Source organism: Centropristis striata, chromosome 21 (genome assembly GCF_030273125.1).
Source record: "Centropristis striata isolate RG_2023a ecotype Rhode Island chromosome 21, C.striata_1.0, whole genome shotgun sequence".
Lineage (NCBI taxonomy): Eukaryota > Metazoa > Chordata > Actinopteri > Perciformes > Serranidae > Centropristis > Centropristis striata.
Window position 1 is genome coordinate 12,708,953 of NC_081537.1, and position 21,808 is coordinate 12,730,760.

Sequence of the window (21,808 nt, forward strand, 5' to 3'; positions counted from 1 at the left end):
ATTTGAATTGATTGTCTGGCCTAACTTCACTATATAGCTAAATAAACACACAATAAACCACGCAAATAAAAAAGACCATTTCTCCTTTTTACAAAACTTCCTCTGCACTGTCTCATCCAATCTGTGAACCTGCGTGCCATAAGAGGCTATGCTTGATGATTTTATATAATATAGGTCTGTTCCTGTTTAGTCTACATTGCACCTACTATTCATTTAAAAATATGAACCTCATATGAATTAAACAACTCTGTCATCTAAAAGTTATGTTTTCATATATCTAAAGTGCATTCTTAATTCAGTATTGAGGGATACATTTCTTCTTTCTTTTTTTACAAACATTTTTTACTTTTTAGAAACATTTGGTCAACATTTACAGTCTTCGCAGTTTATAACATATTAAGTGAATTATGGTTTAGGCAACAAAATGTTGTATTACTAAAATAAAAAATAAAAGTTAATACTAAGTACTGACTTCAACAAACAAATGTTATGAACAAAGCAATTTCATTGTGTCAGAACGTCATTTTTAAGAGACCAGTACAAAGTATGAAGAATAACTTTTGTCATTCTATAATTTCAGCCTGTCTGACAGATGGTAAACCAAGTGACCCTGTTTATTGTCACAACTCTGCATGTTTACTCTTTCAGCCCACAGCCTGTTCAGAATAGAATAAACATTTAATAACCACAATATTGAAGCTTGTTGTCGTACCAAAATCCCATCACACATTAACAAGCTCCTCTTGATTACACTACAACAATTATTTAGGTTGTGAAGGAAATTTGGTGTTTCCTGCATGGTGGGACATGAGGTAGGCGGCGACCTACTTGATATTCAAGACACAAGGCATTGTGGGAACTGACTCTGTGAACTTAACAATGATAACACCATGAGAGAGGGGAACATGTAGACCAGTGGGCTCTGTCCTGATGTGACGTATAGGGCAGGAAGATAGGGCCTCATTGAGTCCTACTTAAAAGCCAATGCTGAAAAGTGCAACAGTCAGAAGTTGAGTGGTGTATGGGACTTTGTTGTATTGTAAAATAGCCATTCGGAATTGTGCGGTGTATGGAATACGAATGTGCTAATAAAACTTGCTGAACAGAGTATTGAGTGCTTTGTGTTTGGCCAGCTCACCCATTAACTTAGTGCAGTTGTCAGTGCCTGTTGATAAAAGGCTTCTTTGCCATTTCAAAACTAAGATTGTGGTTTCATACAATAGAATTGAACTTAGATGTGTGTTGTAGTAGTTTAAGTAAACAGCATTTGTTGTGATGTGCATGACTAGTTATGTTATAACAACACAATAACATGAGGTTTAAAGACGACTATTGTGTCTTTCAGATTACATGCATTTTTATGCAACTGCATACAAAGTTAAAAATGTATAGACAATGTATGCCCAAAGCATTTTTTGTCATGCACATGTTGGTCGTTTTAAGGATGAAAAAAATCCCAAAAATTAAATGAATGCAGATTTACGTAAATAAAGTGTTGTAGTATAACCAAGAGGAGCTTGTGTTCTTTGTGAGGGAATTTAAGTGATTCTGCATCCAAGAGTGTCATTATTAAATATTTCATGTGTAAAATATTCACATAAATTACATAAAGGCAGGGTTTCCCAAATTAAATGTTGTGGTGTAATCCAGAGGAGCTCATTGATCTGTGAGGGGATTTAAGTACTACTACAAGCTTTAATAGTGAAGTTATTAAATATTTTTTGTCTAAAATATTCACATAAGTTACTTAAAAGCATATTTTCCCTAAATAATAGTTGTAGTTTTACCAGCTGGGATGGATTATTGGGTGGGTGGATTTTTTTTTACCCTAACCTTATTTTTGTAGCATCTCTCTTCGGTATTGCACTTTGTAGACTGTCCCTGGGCATGCGAGCCACAGCTGACAGCGCATGTAGTATCTTATTTTGCCTTAATGTTCCATGTCTTGTGTTTCCTGTTTTATTTTGATCACTCACCCCTGTCACTGTTTCAGGTTCCTGTCTGTCCCTTTACTTACTTTTGCGTTTGTTTATGTGGTAATAAATGTTAATTTGTTTAATAATAAAATCTAATTTTTTCAATTCAACATATTTATTTCTCAAAATATAAACTTTAAAAAATATATCAAAACAATATAAAATCCAGGATGAGCTGTGCTTTATTGTTGAGCGAACGTGCATTTTGTAACATGAAGGTTGCAGTGTTATCAAAGAAAGCAGAGGAGCGCTCTCAGGTTGCAAAAAAGGTTGCAAGTGCACGTGTGATTTGTTGTGATGACGTCGTAGCTGTGCGGCGCAGCACCGGTCAGACAGTATTGTGGGCATGGTTGGAATAAACAAAGTTGAGTCGGGCTGCTCTGTGCACATATCGAGGATGACGCAGGAGTCTGAGGGATTTCATTTCAGCGAGGCAGTTTTGAGTAAATTGGCAGGTAATATTCCTGAGTTGAAGAGCAGAGTATTAGCGGAGGACCAGAGATGCAGCAGCTAGCTGCTAGCTGCTAATGACTGGTCTACAGAAGAATGGAGAGAGCAAACAGAGTAAGGAAGGTCCAATCTGGAGGCAGACGAAGGCCAAGCCCGGGTAGAGACATTGGAGAGATAGCAGCTGGCGGCTAGCAGGCCGAGAGCCGGCTGTTCGTCTCTGCGCCGGGTTGGAAGAGGGCAGCAGCTAGTGGCTAGTGGCCGCGGTGAGCAGACAGGACCAGACGAGGAGGTAAATAAAAAACTAAAAAATAGTGCGATCGTCACCAGGCTTGTTAATCAAAGACGTGAAATGAAATCGGGTTGAAATCAATGATCAGTTTAAAGTTAACGCCGTTAAGGTACCGAAACATGGTACCGTTTGATTTTACATGAATCAGTACTCGGTAGTACCGACGGAATTCGGTCGGTACCTATAAAAGTACCGAATTCGGTACCCATCCCTATGGGAGGAACTTAGATTTTTCACACATTTGTTCTCACTTCTGCCTAGTGCTTCTCTACTTAAGTATAAAAACATTATTTTGCTATTATTAAGCTTTCGACACTCATCTTCCTTCTCTAAATACTTAAAATACTCAGGTCACTTGTCAGGCACTTCCAAAGTGTCTCCAAAGTGTCCATGTGTCTCCATGAATCCAGTTAAATGAAGGACAACTTTTGTGTTATTTATTCAATATGTTGCTTATACTCTGCTGTCTTTCTACATAAACTGTGATGATGACTCAAAAGATCTTATATTAATAAGACAAATGAAAAGCATTTTTAATCACATATATAATATCTATGAAGCATAAAAAAGTGTCTCTTAGCATAAAATCTGAATACTTAACTAGATTTAATTTCAGCAGTTTTACATTTCAATATCTGATGAAAACCAGAATCCATGTGATGAAACTGGTTTGTTTTCATCATACAACAGATTCTGCAAATTAACATGCACAGCTTGCAGACCACAAATTGGCTATTTCCTGTAGATTAAGGCAAGGCAAGTTTATTTGTATATCACCTTTCAACAACAAGGGAATTCAAAGTGCTTTTCACAAAACATTAAAAGTATTAGAAAGAGACATATATAAAATGACATATACATATAACATTTTAGAATTGTAAATGAGAAGATAAAATATTAAAAAAATATATCAAATAGAAATGACAGTACAATATTAAAAATTATTGTTTATCTCTACCACTCAACAGGAGATTCTCTCTTCCACTGATTATTAAGGAAAATATTAGTTCATCGCCTCATTGCAGTATTGCCCTATGTGGCAGCGGCACAACCGGCATCGTTTTTTTAGGAAAAAAATGCGGCATCTTTAGACGAGAACTGAAAAGCAGTGGCAAGCAAAAAAGTCTTCAGTTTTAAAAGTTGGAAAGAGATCTCCACCGCTCTCTACTTTCCATATTTTATCACACGGTGCATGTGTGGGATGTTAGCAGTTCAAACTGTGAGTGATTTTTCCCTGATCACACTATTTATTAGAATCATGTTACGGGCCTGAAGAGGTAAAACTCTTTGGAATCGGCAATAGTGACTGAATGAGCAAATCTGATTTCACTGTTGCGGTGCAAATATTTCTACAAGACAAAACATTTGAATTCCTAAAAAGCTAAAAAGTACAAGTATAATAATAATAACGTTCTTCTGCTATCAGCTGGCCAATGTATTGAATCTTGAGATAGCCCGTGTCTGTGTGACATCCACTATTGTTATTCTGGTGGGGGAGCGTCTCCTTCAGCCCCTGGATCCGCTGCTTCTTCGTTCATCATGGCCTTGTATTTACTTTTGAAAAATCCAGCCTGAGAGGAAAAAATAAGGAATTGCATAATAAATGAAGGACAAAAAAAATACAAAAATAAAATCTTTGCCCCAATACGACATCTCAAAATGGCTTCATTGCCCTATAAAGCTGCATAATAACTGACACAGTGCATGTTCAGTGTCTCACCTTGTACAAGGCGGCAGTGAGTAGCGCCAGTAGAGCCAACCCTCCCAGAGATCCTCCAACAATCTCTTTGGTAAAGTCTGGTTCAGAATACACTTCTACTAATGCCTCAATCTGAGAGGTGAAACAACAGAATATAGGTCAAACTTTAACCTCTTTTCAAACACGAAGAAATAAAAAAAGGTCTAATCATTACCTTACGAACAGGAGGGTTGTTATTAGATGCAGAAGAACCAAAGATGTACTGATTTCTGTTGTACTCCAGACTGGCTGTGCTGGTCAAGAGGAATTTGGCAGATTGAAGTCTGATCTGTTTGAGGAAAAGGGATGTGATTTAATATTGTTAATGTCAGTAGAGAATAAATATTCATGTAGATACTTTAACACAGCCAGGAGCAGTAATATTTTAAATGCATCATTTAAAATGCGTATAAAACATTCTTCAAAATGATGCATGCACATCAATTACCTGCTCTATCCATCTAGAACTAATGTTGGCAGAGATTTTGTACTCTTTCCGCTCCAGTCTTTCCATGAACCTGCTGCACTTGAACACTGCGCACCAGGCTACAGAGCAGTCCTGTTGGTCATTCAAAGAAGGCAAAAAGATCATTAGTCCAGATCACAGCATGTCTTTATTCTAATTTATTAGAGTGATATCTATTATTATTTTGTTTGTTTTGTTTTGTAGCCTGTAGGTAAAATTCATGAATGTGAAATAATTTGTCAGAATGACCCATATGAGTATTTTGCTGTACAGAGAGGAACGTTCTACAAATAGCACACATGTCATTATACATACAGGTATGATTTGTGCTTGTAAAAGAAAAGGGCTTCATTTTTCGGTCAATTTATGCTACAAAACCAATGATCTAGGTTTAGGGCAAAAAACTTCCTGGTAAGGCGTTAAATAAAAGAAGCCTGAATAAAATAAAATCCAATTAAAAAAAGAAAATTGTTACATAGATGTAACTCCTGTTCTATGAGTATATGCGTAGCCCTTTCTGATTGGTGGTAGCAGTATACTTACCACTAACTTATTTTTCTGTATCTCATCAACAAAATCAGTAACTTTAGGCTTTTTGTCTTCTCCGTCTCTTCGGCAATCCGGAATCTGAAACGGAGCCGATTCACGTCAGTTTAACAGAGAACCAGATGTGGTCGCTGTTGAACAGCAGCCAGGCTGTAGCTGCATGAAAGCTGCAATATTTGAGACAGTTTTGAGGTTCCCACATTACCTCAAAACTGCTCGAATCGCTCCAGATGTCTTTGTCACCGAGCTTCATTGGCACCATTATCACCACGGTGAAATTTAGTGCTCTGTTGTCATTTGTAAGCTAACAGAAGGGTTGAATAGAAAAGAGTGGTAGTTAATAAACTGACGTAATAAGCATGAAAGTGAAGTCTGAAGAGTATATGATAAGATGTTTTACCACAACTGATTGTTGGACTGGTTTCTGCAAATCATTCTTTCCGAAAGTGAAATTGCTGTAGCTGAGGGTACTAAACAGACATAACAAACATTTGAGTAATATTATAGGTAATAAAATAGCTTCAAAGTATGATCACTTTTTAAATAATTTCTTTTGTTTCATATTGAGCGACACAAACCTTTCAATTGTAGCAAAAATGCTGTACTTGACATCAATCTCTTTGATTTTGTAGAGTTGGCTTGAGGTGGAGTGCTCCAGATTCCCACTGAAGGAGAAGTGAAATTACTCAATTACAAATGGAAATAGAAATATTGCACATTTATAATGCAGGAGCCTGAGCAGTACCTGGTAGCATTTGCAGTGATAAAGATGCTTTTGTCCAGTTGACTATTGGTTCTAATCCCATAGGAGACAATGAACAAAACCTAAAATGACATGGAGAGAGATTAGATCGTCTCTTTTGTCTGTAGCAGTGAGAAAAGATCATTTTGTCCTAACAAACAAACCTTTGCGTTGCTCTTGAATATAGGCTTGTCAACACTGCAATCTGTCCTTCCTCGCGATAAGCCGTCTTCACTGTCCAAGGAGTTGCACTCGATTCTTCCCTTTATAACAATTACATTTTTAAAAAGTAAGTTATTTTAAAAAGTGTGACCTGAGAAAGCAGCTCAGCAGAGATGAAGTGAACTTGATCTGGAAGCCTTACCTGCAGGATGGTAAACTTCCTGTAGGAGAGTCCGGCTGGGTATGTGAGAATGACCTTGCTGTTGTAGGAGTCTTCCTCTCTGTTCTCCACTGAGACGGTGACATCCAACAGTTCATCAATGCCCACTTTGACCTCTGAGGAACTGACGGATTATGGGAAAAGAGAAAAGAGAAGGTTGAAGAAAACAAGACAAAAGTCCACAGTTTTGAACATGTGAGCACACACTGAAATGAGGCTTTACATTTTTAACTCACCTGGTAAAGCTGAAATCCACTTTCAGGTTATCTACACATTTGTTGTCCATGCCACAGTTGATCTGGAACCCTAACTGTGAAAGAGAGAAAGACATAAACCATGTTTGTTCAGAACCAGTACACATGACAGATAAATATGGAGGACAGATGCTGCCAAAATAGATAAATGAATAGATATTCCATTGAAGGTACCACAAATAAACCTTTAATTAATTATTTAAATGTAACAAAAATATAATAATTTTGTTTTAATTTGCTTCTTCATTCATTTAGCTTTGTATGTTTTCCCCTATAAGGCATGGCATGCTGCAGGGCTCTCCAGAGACTATGAAGTCATGAATGTGTTGGACACATTAGCAAGGTTTTTTTTAGAATACTTACAGGATGAAAAGTTGATGTCTGTGCCTGAAGCGCTAGACTCGGACGCAGATTTTGGTCAGAAGGCAAACCATCAAAGGAGAATCTGAGTTCATTGGAAAGTGCATTGAGAGCATCATCCGTGCAAGCCTGCAAGAAAAGGGCACTGTTGCTGTGTTTTTCAAGTTGCAGAATGTACAACATTTAACATTGTGTATGTCTCGCAACTCACCTCAACATTGAAAATCACCTGGTGGCACTTAGGTTGTCGTGCAAAGTCAAGATCAACTGCTCCAGAAATCTCTCGTTGTTGTTTCGTAGTCAAGTAAGCTCGGTTGTTTGGCACTTTGCGCGTGGCGTCCAGCGTTAAATTATATGTAACCCTTGCTTGAACTTAAACATATTAGAGTATTATTAAGAGGTTACTCATGTTCACACACAAGTATTTCAATGAGTTTATAATAAGGGTGCAAATCATATAGTTAAGCAGTGGTTCACTAAAGCATGACTCATGATGATTTAATGCATAAAATAATGCAGGAGAAAATGCAGGATTTGTCTTGATTCCCTGTTGGTCACCATCAATAAATTATCTCTATGACTTCATGTGACTAGTTCACATTCAACAGATCAACAATTAGCTTCATCTGTGTTGTGCCCAGGGGCAGACTGAACAACAGGAAATTCTGTCAAAGTCCAGAACAGACCCTGTCTGTGGCCTTTGTGTTTCATCAAAAAAAAAATCGGATTAGTGCCAATAGGATCATTTATTACATGTTGGGGAAAAAAACACAAAACTTGAAACAAAATAACAAAGAAGAGTGTGAGAAATGTCAAGTAAGAAGCGTAAGGAGAAAGGTGGCTGGGAAAAATCAAAAGAGAAGAGGGCCAAATCATTAGAGACGGAGGTATTAAAATGTAGAAAGCTTACTGAGCTGTTTAGTATTGAACCACCTTGTAAGATTGTGGAGGGGGAGGGGGATTGTGTTTTGGGGAGCGCACTTGCTGTCAGTCTCCCACTCTCTCTTCCTCTATGGATATCTCGCCTAGCAGGATTGTGGTATAGTGTCTTGACACACTGGCAAGAGGTTATTTAAACCCGTAAACGCATATGGGTTGTCGGCTTAAATTTTTTTTTAAGTCACAGGCCTTTTTTTAGTTCCAGTCAGTCCCTGGTTGTGCTTGAACTTAAGCTTCGCAAAATGAAAGCCTGCAGGCAGAAGCCGAGCTGGCCTTCTTGCTGCTGGACTAGTAAGTATTAGCGGGCTTGCTATGTCTTGTGTTATTGCACTTGTTGTTCAGCTTAAGATGTCAACTGGTTTTTGATCATATAAATACACAGAAATGGATGTGTACAGCTTTAATACAACGAAAGCAGTGTGGAAATGAATGATTAAAAAAAAAAAAAAACAATTCCACATAATGTTTCTTTAAGTATATGCTTTGTACCCTCATGATAAAGCTTTATCCTTAAATACATTGACAGTGGAAAATAATGTACCGTTGTTCACTGAAGAGTGTCTGGTCATGATAAAGCAGATGTCAGCATGGAAGTCCAATGCTGATGAGCAGTCTGAGCTGATAGGGATTTGGTTTGGCCTGAACACCACTGTAGCTTCTACCATTATGATAGGCTTTGATCTGGAAATGGACAGAGCAGGAACATTTGGATACGTTTAGGCTTTGTTATCAGTAAACTAAATATAAACTGGTACATCCAGTGACATCCAGTGAAGAGTTCTGTCCTGAATTAGCAAAAAGACACTGAATTACTGATGCATGTTGGACTTACCGGAGTAAAACAACTGCACCCTTCGAACCCACCGCCAGGTCAGGCAGACTGTCCATACTTTGGTCAAAAGATGTCTGACTGATTGATATGCCAAAAAACTTCAGTCCTGGTCGGACTTCAGAGCCAGCAATTCTCTATCAAAATGGAAATATTTTAATTCATCAACTTGATTTAACTCGATTTGGATCTGTTGAATCTAAATTCGAACTTGCTCACCTGTGAATATGCTGAACTGATTCTTGCTCCTTCACCGAGGAATATGTAGATGCTGCCTTGCCCGTCATTTTCCAAAGGGGCTCCAACCGCCAAGTCTTTGAGACCATCCGTGTTAAGGTCGGGCAGCACAGCAAGAGAAGACCCAAACCTTGCTTCGTCATAGGCATCCCCTTTCAATATTAATGGAGAATCATCTAAGTGGCACTCAACATTCTGGTGAGAATAAAAAAAGAAAAGGATGAGAGTCAGTGTTTGCATGGCCCTTAAAAAATACTGAATACATTAATTTAATGAAACCAGATAATAATGTAATTTACCAAACCAGTTAAGCTGCAAGCGTAAACTCTTCCCTCTCTATCAGAGTCCACGAACATTGGGGCAGATATGAGGATTATGTCAGTGTAGCTGTCATCATCCACGTCCATCGCACAAACAACAGCCCCAAAATATTCACCGCTCTGAGACTGTTGAACAACAAGTGATCAATAAAAACAGGACATTTTTTATTTTAATTATGCTTCACGTTGACTTTTAGGACCTTCATAATAGTAACCACGTACCTGCCATGGATCGGGATCGATCGTTTTCCGATGCTGGTGTTGGGAAACTACCATCACAGCTCCTCTGTGTTTATATCTTGGAGCACCAACAATTGTCAACATGCCTCGCCTCGTATTCGCAACTGCCATGGAGTATCCTAGAATAAAAGCAGTCAGTTAAAAGTCTAGCCAGCTGCTCTATTTATGCAGATTCTTGTTAGTTATTAAACTCCTCTGCAGAAAAAAAACACATTACATATGACATATTTTAGAATTTTAAAAATCCTCCAAAAAAAATGACCCCTCGGATTAATAAGACCTATTAAGGTGATCTATTATGCCTTTTTCCTTTGTGTCATATACAATGTAATGTTATAATATTGGATGTTCATATCACATGTGGCTAAAGTTTGTTCTGCATAACTTTAAGCCTTTATATAATGTAACCGGGTGAATTTTATTACAATTTACTGCCAAGTTGTTGTTATTTATTTATGCTGTGAAGCCGGGCATTTTCACATGGGGGATCCTCCCAAACAATGGGGATTGATTCACTTTTGGAGCCAGCCTCAAGTGGGCATGTGAGGAACTTAATTTTTGATACTTGGACATTTGACAGAAATGTGTATATGGTCATGCTCCACGTACATGTTTGCATTACATACACTGCTACTTGGAGCTCAATGCTAACATCAGGCAGGGAAATCTATTAACTTGGTTGCCGATTCTTCTAGTTTTTGATCACATGTTAGAATATCCAGATGCAATTGTGAAAATGTTCCAGAAATGCATGCTGACCAATCAGAGCAGACTGGGCTTTTTCAGGAGGGGTCTTAAAGAGACAGGCGCTACAACGGAGCATTTGAGGGTGAATAGTATATGAAGTATAGTCTATAACAGTGTATGAGAAAATATACCACAATAATACAACCATGAACTTGAATATTAGCACAATAGCTTTAAACGAGAAAATATCAACACAACAATATAACATTTCTTCACAATATTCAAGTCTTGACACTGTGAAGAGTCTTCATATTCATCTTCCCTTAAGACATTTGTAAAAACATTATGGTTTCTATACTCACTTTGCCTGGCTTTAGCATGTAACATAAAACAAAATAATATATTTCTATATTAACACAAATCATGAGTAAAATTCAGAGTGAGTATATGCAGTGGAGCAGTTCAAGGACATGATGCATGTTTTACATTTGTTTTGACGTTCTTACCTGCATAACTGTCAGACTCTATGTCAGGCTCATAGGAGCCCGTCTTCTGCGCATTTGGCCTCATTTGGTATTGCAGGTAGCCTCCCTTCCACACATTAGCACCAACAATACCCATCTGAATTCCCTTCAATTTAAACAGAAGTCTTTTAAACAGATGTCTGATACACATTTCCACAAAACTAGTTTATTAATATATAAAAGTGTTTATTCTGTATATCTACTTTCCATAAACAAAGATGTGTTTAATGTATGTTTGTATTGTCCAGTGAATGTCGGTTGTGTTTTTTTGTTTTTTACCCCTGGCACATATACTGCACTGAATCCCTCTTGAGCCATTTCCATTTTCAGCGACTCTCCACTTGTTTGTGATCCTGTAACAGCAACAAAAATTATCTATGCAATGCAATGGCTACATTTCAGTTAATGCTTTCATAGAGCTGACATACAAAGGAACAGTTCATGTTTAGCCTGAAATTGTGTGCAGGTAGAACTTTATTTTAAATCATTTTTTTATATATAAACAATAGACAATTATACCTTCAATAGAGAAGATTTTGCCCTGCAAACGCTCCCTTATATTTTCAAGAGCCTGAAAGTTCGCCACCCGAAACACTTGGTTAGCTTTGGGATCAGATGCAATCGTGTCCAGTTCATTTTTTGCATTCTGATTATTAAACGCGTCCCCCACCTAGGATAATAAACACAAGTGTTTGAGGTGTTGTCCTGCACAACAGAGTTATTAGCTGCTTCAAGTCACAGGGAACTTACTCCGATAGCGAATCGAACAATCCTTTTCCTCTCAGCTAAGTTTGCTGCAGAGCTCAATTCTTTCTTGTCATGAGATTGTCCATCGGTAATGACTATCAAGACCTTCTTCACATCTGACCTGGAACCTCTTGATGATGTGAAAATATTTTGCCTGTCAAAAGAAAGATGCAATGGATTTCACAGGAGTTTCATATGATACCAGCATCTTATCTGAGCCCACGAAAGCCTCTTATAGACAGTGATATCAACTGGGATTACAGGCGCATCTGCAGATCATTGGGTTAATCTAACTGTTGTAGCTAAACTAGGGACTTTTTATTTTCCCTTGAGGGTTTGTGGTTATGCCATAACTGCAGCATCACTCTGGTAAAAAAAAGTAGGAGTGTAAGTAAAATGTCCAGGTAAAGTAAAATCAGAGATTTGTAAGAAACATATTTAACAAGGTACAAAATAATAGTTGAAAACATGAAAAAAGACTTAAAACTATACATGACTGTTGGGATCTTGCCACATATGAATCTTGAGTTCATTTGTGGACTTTAACTGATGTGGACTAAAATGCAACAGCATTCTTATTCAACTCACAAAATGGCATTCCCCTCCATTTTGGGCATCTGGCAAGGAACAGAGAGATGTCTCTTTCCCAGGATGCCTTGCGTTTATGGCACCTACAGACCACCTCATTGGTCAAGGGACCTTTGACACCGCAGGTGGTCCACTGTAAAGACCAGATCTCTACCAGATTTTTTCTCTTTCTCTACTGACCTCCCTGCAGCCACACAAAGGGCCTGGTGTACAAGCTTGGTCCTGTGCTGTGCTCACCTCTCCTGGAACCAACTCTGACTATAAACTGGTTGGATTATTGAACACACGTTCAGTGCAACTGCCAGAAAGACTTCCTCAACGAACCAGAGCGAGCAAAACTTAATTTGCAAGATGGCAAATTATTGAAAACCAACCTGCAACTAAATCGGCAAAGAACTGCTTGAAGTCAACCTGATTCTGAACCTTCTTCACATAGGGAGGGATTTTTCCCCTTTCTCAACTGGACTGTTGGTAATTAACCTGAGCTTAGATAAGAAAATCAGCAAGGACTTAAGTACAAAGCATTTGACTTGTAATCAACTATTTGGTTTATGTGTGTTTTAAATATTATTGTTGTGATATTAGTGTAGCAACGTCATTTGAAGACAGATAGCATTTATGATAATGCCCTTTTTTCTCTCTTTTTTTTCACATTTTTGATGCTCTGGCATGAGGCATCCCATAACTGTCAGAGATAAAAATCCATACATTAATAGTGCCCTGTGCAAGATATCATTTATTTACAAAAGAGGCATCCTAAAGTCCCAACATGACAGAATTTTGGAGTTAGACTATTAAACTGTTTTTCTCCATTTCAGTGGTAGAGGATTTGTTGGGCGTTTCTCAAATCATCACTTGATGACACACTTGAGCTTCCTTATCATAACTCCCCACCAACACTATATAATATCTTTACTAACAGTGGCTAACATGGATACATTTACTTATTATTATTATTATTATTATTATTATTATTATTATTATTATTATTATTATTATTAACTCGTGTCAGCAGTCATAGCAACAGAATATTACAATGTCTGAAGTTATATCCCACATGCACGTAAATTCTGGAGCATTTTATGAACCTAAAAATAAACTGCTATTGTCTACAGGTGGTCGTGAGGACCTCTGTGTGGGAAACAACAGGTCTGTATTGGCTGATGCCAACAGTGGCTCACATGACTCTGACACGCAAGCAGATCTCTGCACTGCAGAACACCCAAACAGAAACACAAGAGAGAGAGGCAGAGAGCCAGTGTGACAGCAGCAGAGAGTCAGCAGAGAAGTTAGATATAAGATGTCATGTTTGCCCCCAGCGTTGCAGAGCAGAGAATACTGCTCTTTTTTTTTTACTATTTCAAAACAAAATGTTTTACCCTTTTTTTTCTGATCCAAAATGTTTAATAACACATTTGTCTGTGCTGTGGAAAACTCAGATCACCTATATATTTTTTCCTTTACCCGCACTTTAAATTTAATAAAATGTATGCTATGGATTGCTGAGCAGTGGTTTTTCAGCTGGTTCCTATTTTATACTGCAGAAAGAACAAGGCGTCTGTGATCTCAAATGAAATTTCAGCAAAGGGAAGCTAAAACAAACTAAAAAGTTTTCCACACATAGCTACTTCACAATGAATTATCTTAGGACTAAAAGCTGAAAAAAAGTTTTAAAAGTTTCCATGTGTAAATCTTAAATGTCTTGTGCAGACAGGAGGGCAACATGATGACAACACTTACACCACATATTTGATGGCTGCGGCTGTGTACGTTCCGCCCCCGCGTTGCCCAATGTTATCAACTACAGTCTCCCAAGATCCAGAGGGAAAATTATCAAAGTAATAATGGACAATGGGATTGTAGGAGTACTGGGCAATAGCAAACTGCAAAAATAGGAGTAAGAAAAATGAAGTCAAATTCAACAGTCTCTGAATGTAACATTCACTCTTACTCAGTCTGTGCTATACAGTCAAACTGACTCAAATAGAGGAATTCTTAGTTGACCATTGCTCATATGATTTATTTGACCAGTGGATTAGTTTATTTGATCTTCAGATTTATGAAACTGAGTTAATACACAAATAATCATGCAAAATCATCACTTTAAATCTTATGTTGACCAGATATGTGCTCATAAGTATCTTAGAAATAAGTAATGCAGCATGAGTTATTGACTAAAGATCAAAATGATAGTCGACTAATGGCAATACAAAGCATTACCTTTGTATCTAGTGGCAGGAGTGAGCGGATCAGATTTTTCATAAAGGTCTTCATTGTTAGAAAATCCTGTCCGGATACGCTACCGGAACCATCCAACAGAAATGCAATGTCTGCTGATTGGCACTCTGTCAAAGAGATGTCAAGTAACTTATAATTCAGTTATTTTCACACAATACACATCACATAAAGGCAGCAAAAACAATGCAAATTCTGGACTTTTCAATACTTTGACAATAAGTCAAACTACATAACTACATAAACCTGAGCCTAACCTGAACCCAAAGCCTTTGCCTTAGAGTTCCTTAGAGTCCTGCAAAGCTGTAACCACTCTAGTTTTCTAAATATTAACTAAACATTTCTGCGTCTTTGAAATCTTTACAAATACAATAGCGGCCAAATATTTAAATGTGAGGTTCATTAGAATCTGTGATGCAGAAAACTGGCTTTTTGCTCAGCCTCCATCATTCTGCTAGAAGGAGACAATGAAAAGATCTAAAGGAGAACATTCTGAGATGTACATTTATAGCACATTTGTGAAGGTTTTACAGATTCTGTCAGCAGACAAAGAGACAGCCTTCCTTCCTGTGAATGTATCACCTCCATGTTTGCAGCCATACATACACTCATTTCACATGCGGTTGTTAGTTTTGTTTCTTTCTGTAGACAATAAGAAAGATGGACTGACTGGTTTATAAAAATGGAAGTTGTAAATGGTGATATCTCTATTCTTAATATCCATGTCTGTGTTGTCAGAGCATGCTTTATTGAGTTAAGTTACGACAATATGCACGCTATGTTAATTGTGTTGAATGATTATGGTTATTATTCCATATTTACCTTTTGCAGAAGAAGGGACAGGACCTGTCACTCTGTCAAAACTGTCTATCTCCATGCACATACCACTGTACTTGGTGATACTTCTGCAGTCCTTTGGGATGGTTGGGCCACATGCCTGTAAAGAGTTAAGTCCTGGTCAATAGTCCTGGGCAATCTTTTCTGCTATTTTTTTACATTAAATGTTGTGAATATTTGCAGTTTATCAGCTCACCACAGTGTTAAGTGTAGTAGGATCACTTGCCATCGTCATACCAAGAGACATGTTCGCTGCATACTCTGGCACTGCATTAAAAACATTCATCAGTTGTTAAAAACACAGTTTTCAGTAGGGAGGCCAGAAGGTGCCAAATTAAAAAATAAATAAATGACCTGAAAAATAAAATAATGTGCTCTTAAAAGTACCAAAAATAAATGTAGGTATTAAGAATTGGTTTATTTACCTTATTTATTTATTTACCTTTTCATACATTTTTCTATTTATTTACTTTTCTATTTTATTTTTATTAAGACGTCAATCTACTAATAGTTTAGAAAGGAAAGAACTGCATGAAATAATGCAAAAAACAAAATTACAGTAAAAAATGAATGAGGAGATAAATGGTGCGAGGGATGCAAAGATGAAATCATTCAGAAATAGATTAATGAATGAATAACCTGTAAAATCAATAAATACATTTGAAATAAATTTAAAAGAAAAAAATATTAAATCATTTAAAAAATAAATAGGACATTTATTAAAAGGGGGATTAATATAAAGGTAAATAAATTAAAGAGCGAATTAAAAGAAAAATATTAATTTATGACACATATTACCAGTTAATGAATGCCAACATTTAAAAAAAAACATATATTTGGTACATTATTAATTTATTTATAATTTAATGTATTTATTAATTTACTTAATTTTGGCTGTGCACATCCTCCATAATCCTCCGACAGTTTGTGATAGCAACAAAACAGCAAAAACATGTTAACTGTTAACTATATTAACTATTGACCGTTCGTAAAACTCCTCCCCTGAACATTCCTTGTCCAATCATACCTTAGCAACCATAACTAAGAGAAGACGGTCCGTCAAGCTTCAAGCTCTGAGCTACATGGTGAAACAGTGTGCATACGGGATTTGTAAATCTGACACCAGGTACCCGAAGTTTTTCAGGAGGAGTGTTTTTTCCCCTTTTCCAAAACTCAATAAACAAGAGAAGTGATGCTGGCTGTGGATTAAACAGTGTGACAGAGCCCACTTCCAATTTAATATTTGGAAGATCAAAAGACCCACATATGTCTGCTCCAAGGTAAGCTGCTGGCTAGAACATGAACTAACAAACGATTGTTGAGCTGTTAGATGAGATAACCCAAACCGGTTTTAACAGTTACATTCCTGTCAACAGGTATTCTTATCACTACTAGTGCAGAACTAGTCCAACAAACTTATACTAATGACACAGTGTGTAAAATGAACACGCTAACCTAGCTAGCAATGTTGCTAGGAGGTAAACATACTACAGGGCTGTACAGTGCTAATAGCTAGCGTCACTGAACCCCACATCGGGTTTACTGGAGACGAAAAAAAAGTTTCTGTTTAAGCCAAATTAATATCACCGTTATCAACACTTTATTTATTTTTCTTCGTTTATTTTAATCTTTGTAGCACACTTGTAGCACAAACACTTGCTAAAACCGCACCTGTCCGCCCCATGGCGGCTGACGGTCCTGTAAGCTTGTTGGACATAGCAACAGTGACTAAGGGGCGGAGCTTCTGCGAATGGTCAGTTGGCAGTATGCCTCAGTATTTTATACAGTCTATGGTCAGTTCACAGTGTGTTCTCTCCAAAACTCTTTTTCTATACCAGATTAACTACCTTATGACTATATATACTTTTGTAACTGCAGCATTAAAATTCCACCACAGCAAGTCATTCTTTTTGTTGGTCATAAAATATGCAACAATAAAAGGAAGTTAATCTGTTGGCAGAATACATTTTGAGGAAGTTATGTCAGTATCTTTCCTACAGTTACCCTGAAACTATCCACATCTTGAACCATTCTGTTGAAAAACTGCTCTTCAGAATTAACCCCCTAATGCTTGTACTTCTTTAATAATTAAAAGTAATCAGATCCCTTGGTTTTAAAATAAGTAGAATAATAATAAATAATACATAAGTTCAGCGTAATCATTTTTAATCAGTGTTTGAAAAGGAGAGGTTGCTTACCTGGAACTGAAACTTCTCTGCAGCCTCCGTTGGTAGAGCATCTAAATATTTGCCCCTTTCTTCCTTGTGAATACTGTGCAAGAGGAGCACTAACCAGCAGGCTGAGGAAACACAACCAGACAAACATGTGAAAGAGCAGTGTAGCTAAATGAATCCCACTTCATGTCACACGCACACACACACACACACACACACACACACACACACACACACAGGACACACTATTAGTCTATGAGCCAACATCCATGCTTTGACTTACTCTAATCGTCTCTGCACCACCTGGTATCCAAAACCTTCAGCAGGGTTAGTCAGGGTTTTCCAAGCCACGGGATCAATATTAAAACAAAGTGCAGCTGTTAACACTGAGGAGAGAAGAAGGAACAACTTTATTTAAAGCCACATATGTTGGATATGCAATCACTTTGCCATGAAATGGATCAATACAATGTAATTCGCAAAGAATTTTCCAATTATTGTATTCTGTTTTGATTATTTTTCCCAACGTTTTTGGACTGTATTTGCTGCATTTAGTGCATTTATAGAGTGTGGGAGTGTGAACTGTTGTCTGCCACGGTGTCTTTTCTGATAAAACCACTAGGGAGTGCTAACGTCAAGTTTTGTTTTAATTCTGCACAATGAAGGGTCTTCATTTTATAAACATATAATCTTTAAATAATGGCCTAAGTCTTTTTTTTTTTTTTTACAAAAAATATTTTTTTGCCCAAATCATCTCATGTTACTGACAACCTCTCACTGGGAAAAAAAAGAAAAAAAGACATTTTTTCCATTCTTTGAGAACAGAAACAAGACTCTTTTAATTCTAAAATAATGAATACTATTACTGTTGGCATCACATAGGAAGTCTTCCTTCTTCATTTACCTTTACGTGGGATGTCCTGACATCAAGTTATTTTTGTCGCACAAAAATGCCTTCCTGTTTTTTTTCTTCTTTCTTTGTTGCCTTTTTTGGCCATAACTTGAGGCTTCCTACAAACGTCAACAGTTCTTCTGTCATGGTCTCGACAGAAAAATAACCACATACTGATTTAATCACTGAGACACTAACGCCCTAAGGTTCTGCTTTTTGTGTGTGACCAGTACTGTACAGTCTTACTTAGTCACTGCAGCATATCTGCCTTCATAGAGACAGTCACAGAAATTAATTATTTCCTGATATCCATTTCTGTTGTGTTGTAGTCTTGATCGTCATCCACTAAATAGATATTAATCAAGTGGTTGCAGGAAGTCTGTCACTTCCGTCACCACCCGCTCAGGGTGTAAAATGTTGGTCCAGATAGTTGTGTGTCACCACTATCAAATATATATATATGAGCCAAGTGATGTTACCCTACACAGACTAAGAGGATAAATATAGAGAACGTAAATATTTATTGTAATTTCTAATCTTTCCACACAATTAGTAAGTAGCTATTTATAAAACTTTTTTTTTCACTCAAAGCTCTTAAACCATGAGACAGAGAAGCAATATTTTATTCATCTTGGATTTTATAGCTCAAGACAAATCTATTTGTATAGGTTAAGCCCAAAGCTGCAACTTCTACTAGTAAAAAATGTAACCAGCTCGGAAGTGTCCCCTTAAGGCTTGTTCCAGAAACAAGTTTATTCCCATAGACCCCCATGTTAATATGCCCAACTTTATAGCAGAAATAAATATTTACAGCCTGTTACAAACAACAGTTTTTGGTCTTTATAGTTAATGTTCCCCTTCAAAACAACTGTACAGGGGTGATTTTTTTTTTAGATTTAATATAACTACACTTTGCACTATACACAACTAGACTAGTTTAAATTATCTAAAGACTTAAAGTTAATCATGATTGGGGATGTGGCTGCTTTGAGTGACAGGCAGGTCGATAACATGATCTCTAATTAGACTGTGTGATCTATTTGTTACAAAATGTTAACATTTTTGCAAACACACTCATTATTTCAATTATCAGTGGTGTTCTAACATCACAAGTTCAAATGATCATTTTTTTGTACAATAATTGTAGTCAAACTGTAATTGTGCAAAGCACTAATGTTCCAAACTAACCAAATAATTGTCTATATTGAAGTGAAAAAAATAGAGGAAGGAGCTGACTCAGCTACTCACGACATAAAAAAGGCTCAAAGAGGATGAAATACAAATATAGAATTGATCATCGTAACTGTTTTGATACATATTTTTATTGCATATTAATCTTTTATCTATGGTGGCTTTAAAATAACACAAATAATAATTCATAATAAGTTACACTATAAGCATGCTACAGGAAGACAACTTAGTAATAAAATGTCATAAATAAAATAAGAGGAGCCTAGTTTCACTACTGGCACAAATGTGTTTAAAAAGAGACGAAAGCAAAAGATAAAAACTTGTCTTACCTGACAAGAATATTGCTGTAGTAATTATCCGGCCCATTGTGATGCTCCCATGGAAAATACTACAAGCCTGATGTATTCTCTGAGCTCATAGACATTTATTTGTGCTTTCAGACGACCTAGTGACTTTTTCTACTACAAAAACTGTCAAGGAGGGGGATGTCGAAAGCAAAATGCAGAATTTATAAGGTGTCTGCTCGGAGCTAAGGCAGCCAGTTAGAGGAACCCTTGTGTAGGAGGTGTTTCAACACTTTCTGTTTTATATGAGCATACTGCATGTAGTCACATGACACACATAGGCACACATAGGTATTATTTATTTTTAGATCTGATCACTCACGCAAAGACTAAGACATGAGTCCAAACACTTCTTATTCAACATGTTATATTTAAGATCAGAGTGGTGTAGTGGATACTGACAATAATTTAGATACAAGGTAAATTAATAATGATTAAGATAATGCCACTAGCTACAGCTCGTGTGGTGCTAAATTCCTAGCTGTGTAAAAAAAGGAAACTCATGTTCTGTGTTTTTATTCAGACACATAAAAAGTGTTTTCATCAAACCTTGAACATGTTTTCATCACTTTATATGTAACAGAGCAGCAAGGAGACCACTCAGGCATTCAGCTAGAACACTGTATGAATTAATATACACAGCGCTGCTTTCCTTGAGATATTAACATACTTCCTTTTTACAAACAGTGCCGTTGTTATCTCGTGTCTCCTTCAGAGACCTGTTGAAGAAGAGAAGAAGTTTCATGTCATTTCACAAACAAACTTGAATTGATTGTCTGTCTGGCCTAACTTCACCATATAGCTAAATAAACACACAATAAACCACGCAAAATAAAAAAGACCATTTCTCCATTTTACAAAACTTCCTCTGCACTGTCTCATCCAATCTGTGAACCTGCGTGCCATAAGAGGCTATGCTTGATGATTTTATATAATATAGGTCTGTTCCTGTTTAGTATACATTGCACCTACTATTCATTTAAAAATATGAACCTCATATGAATTAAACAACTCTGTCATCTAAAAGTTATGTTTTCATATATCTAAAGTGCATTCTTAATTCAGTATTGAGGGATACATTTCTTTTTTCTTTTTTACTTACATTTTTTACTTTTTAGAAACATTTGGTCAACATTTACAGTCTTTGCAGTTTATAACATATTGAGTGAATTATGGTTTAGGCAACAAAATTTTGTATTACTAAAATAAAAAATAAAAGTTAATACTAAGTACTGACTTCAACAAACAAATGTTATGAACAAAGCAATTTCATTGTGTCAGAACGTCATTTTTTAGAGACCAGTATAAAGTATGAAGAATAACTTTTGTCATTCTATAATTTCAGCCGGTCTGACAGATGGTAAACCAAGTGACCCTGTTTATTGTCACAACTCTGCATGTTTACTCTTTCAGCCCACAGCCTGTTCAGAATAGAATAAACATTTAATAACCACAATATTGAAGCTTGTTGTCGTACCAAAATCCCATCACACATTAACAAGCTCCTCTTGATTACACGACAACAATTATTTAGGTTGTGAAAGAAATTTGGTGTTTCCTGCATGGTGGGACATGAGGTAGGCGGCGACCTACTTGATATTCAAGACACAAGGCATTGTGGGAACTGACTCTGTGAACTTAACAATGATAACACCATGAGAGAGGGGAACATGTAGACCAGTGGGCTCTGTCCTGATGTGATGTATAGGGCAGGAAGATAGGGCCTCATTGAGTCCTACTGTCACTGTTTCAGGTTCCTGTCTGTCCCGTCCCCCTGCTCGTCTGTGTGCACCCAAGCCCTGATTGTGTCTCCCACACCTG

General features: G+C 37.0%; 1 protein-coding gene across 1 annotated transcript; it reads right to left on the bottom strand.

The window, feature by feature from the left end:
- Nucleotides 1-3,168: 3,168 nt before the first annotated feature.
- Nucleotides 3,169-20,163, bottom strand: LOC131959968 (integrin alpha-X-like). The gene is made up of 30 exons (XM_059325179.1): nucleotides 19,973-20,163; nucleotides 17,844-17,946; nucleotides 17,585-17,685; nucleotides 15,583-15,653; nucleotides 15,372-15,486; nucleotides 14,535-14,659; nucleotides 14,055-14,197; nucleotides 11,730-11,880; nucleotides 11,499-11,649; nucleotides 11,259-11,332; nucleotides 10,962-11,085; nucleotides 9,751-9,887; nucleotides 9,508-9,654; nucleotides 9,191-9,403; nucleotides 8,975-9,108; nucleotides 8,684-8,823; nucleotides 7,415-7,575; nucleotides 7,207-7,332; nucleotides 6,826-6,899; nucleotides 6,572-6,713; nucleotides 6,372-6,470; nucleotides 6,211-6,290; nucleotides 6,044-6,130; nucleotides 5,866-5,935; nucleotides 5,671-5,769; nucleotides 5,463-5,546; nucleotides 4,902-5,012; nucleotides 4,629-4,742; nucleotides 4,436-4,546; nucleotides 3,169-4,286 (listed from the first exon to the last, which is right to left on the bottom strand). The coding sequence occupies exons 1-30, from the start codon at nucleotides 20,007-20,009 to the stop codon at nucleotides 4,197-4,199; spliced, it is 3,414 nt and encodes a 1,137-aa protein (XP_059181162.1). The 5' UTR covers nucleotides 20,010-20,163; the 3' UTR covers nucleotides 3,169-4,196.
- Between the last annotated feature and the right edge of the window lie 1,645 nt (nucleotides 20,164-21,808).

Excerpts from the sequence above, each read along its gene's own strand:
- LOC131959968 (XM_059325179.1), bottom strand. The coding sequence starts at position 20,009 with ATGGGCCGGATAATTACTACAGCAATATTCTTGTCAG. Across the intron at positions 7,333-7,414 it reads AGGTGATTTTCAATGTTGAG|GCTTGCACGGATGATGCTCT; the intron begins GTGAGTTGCGAG and ends CTTTTCTTGCAG. Across the intron at positions 6,291-6,371 it reads TATTCAAGAGCAACGCAAAG|GTTTTGTTCATTGTCTCCTA; the intron begins GTTTGTTTGTTA and ends ATGTCATTTTAG.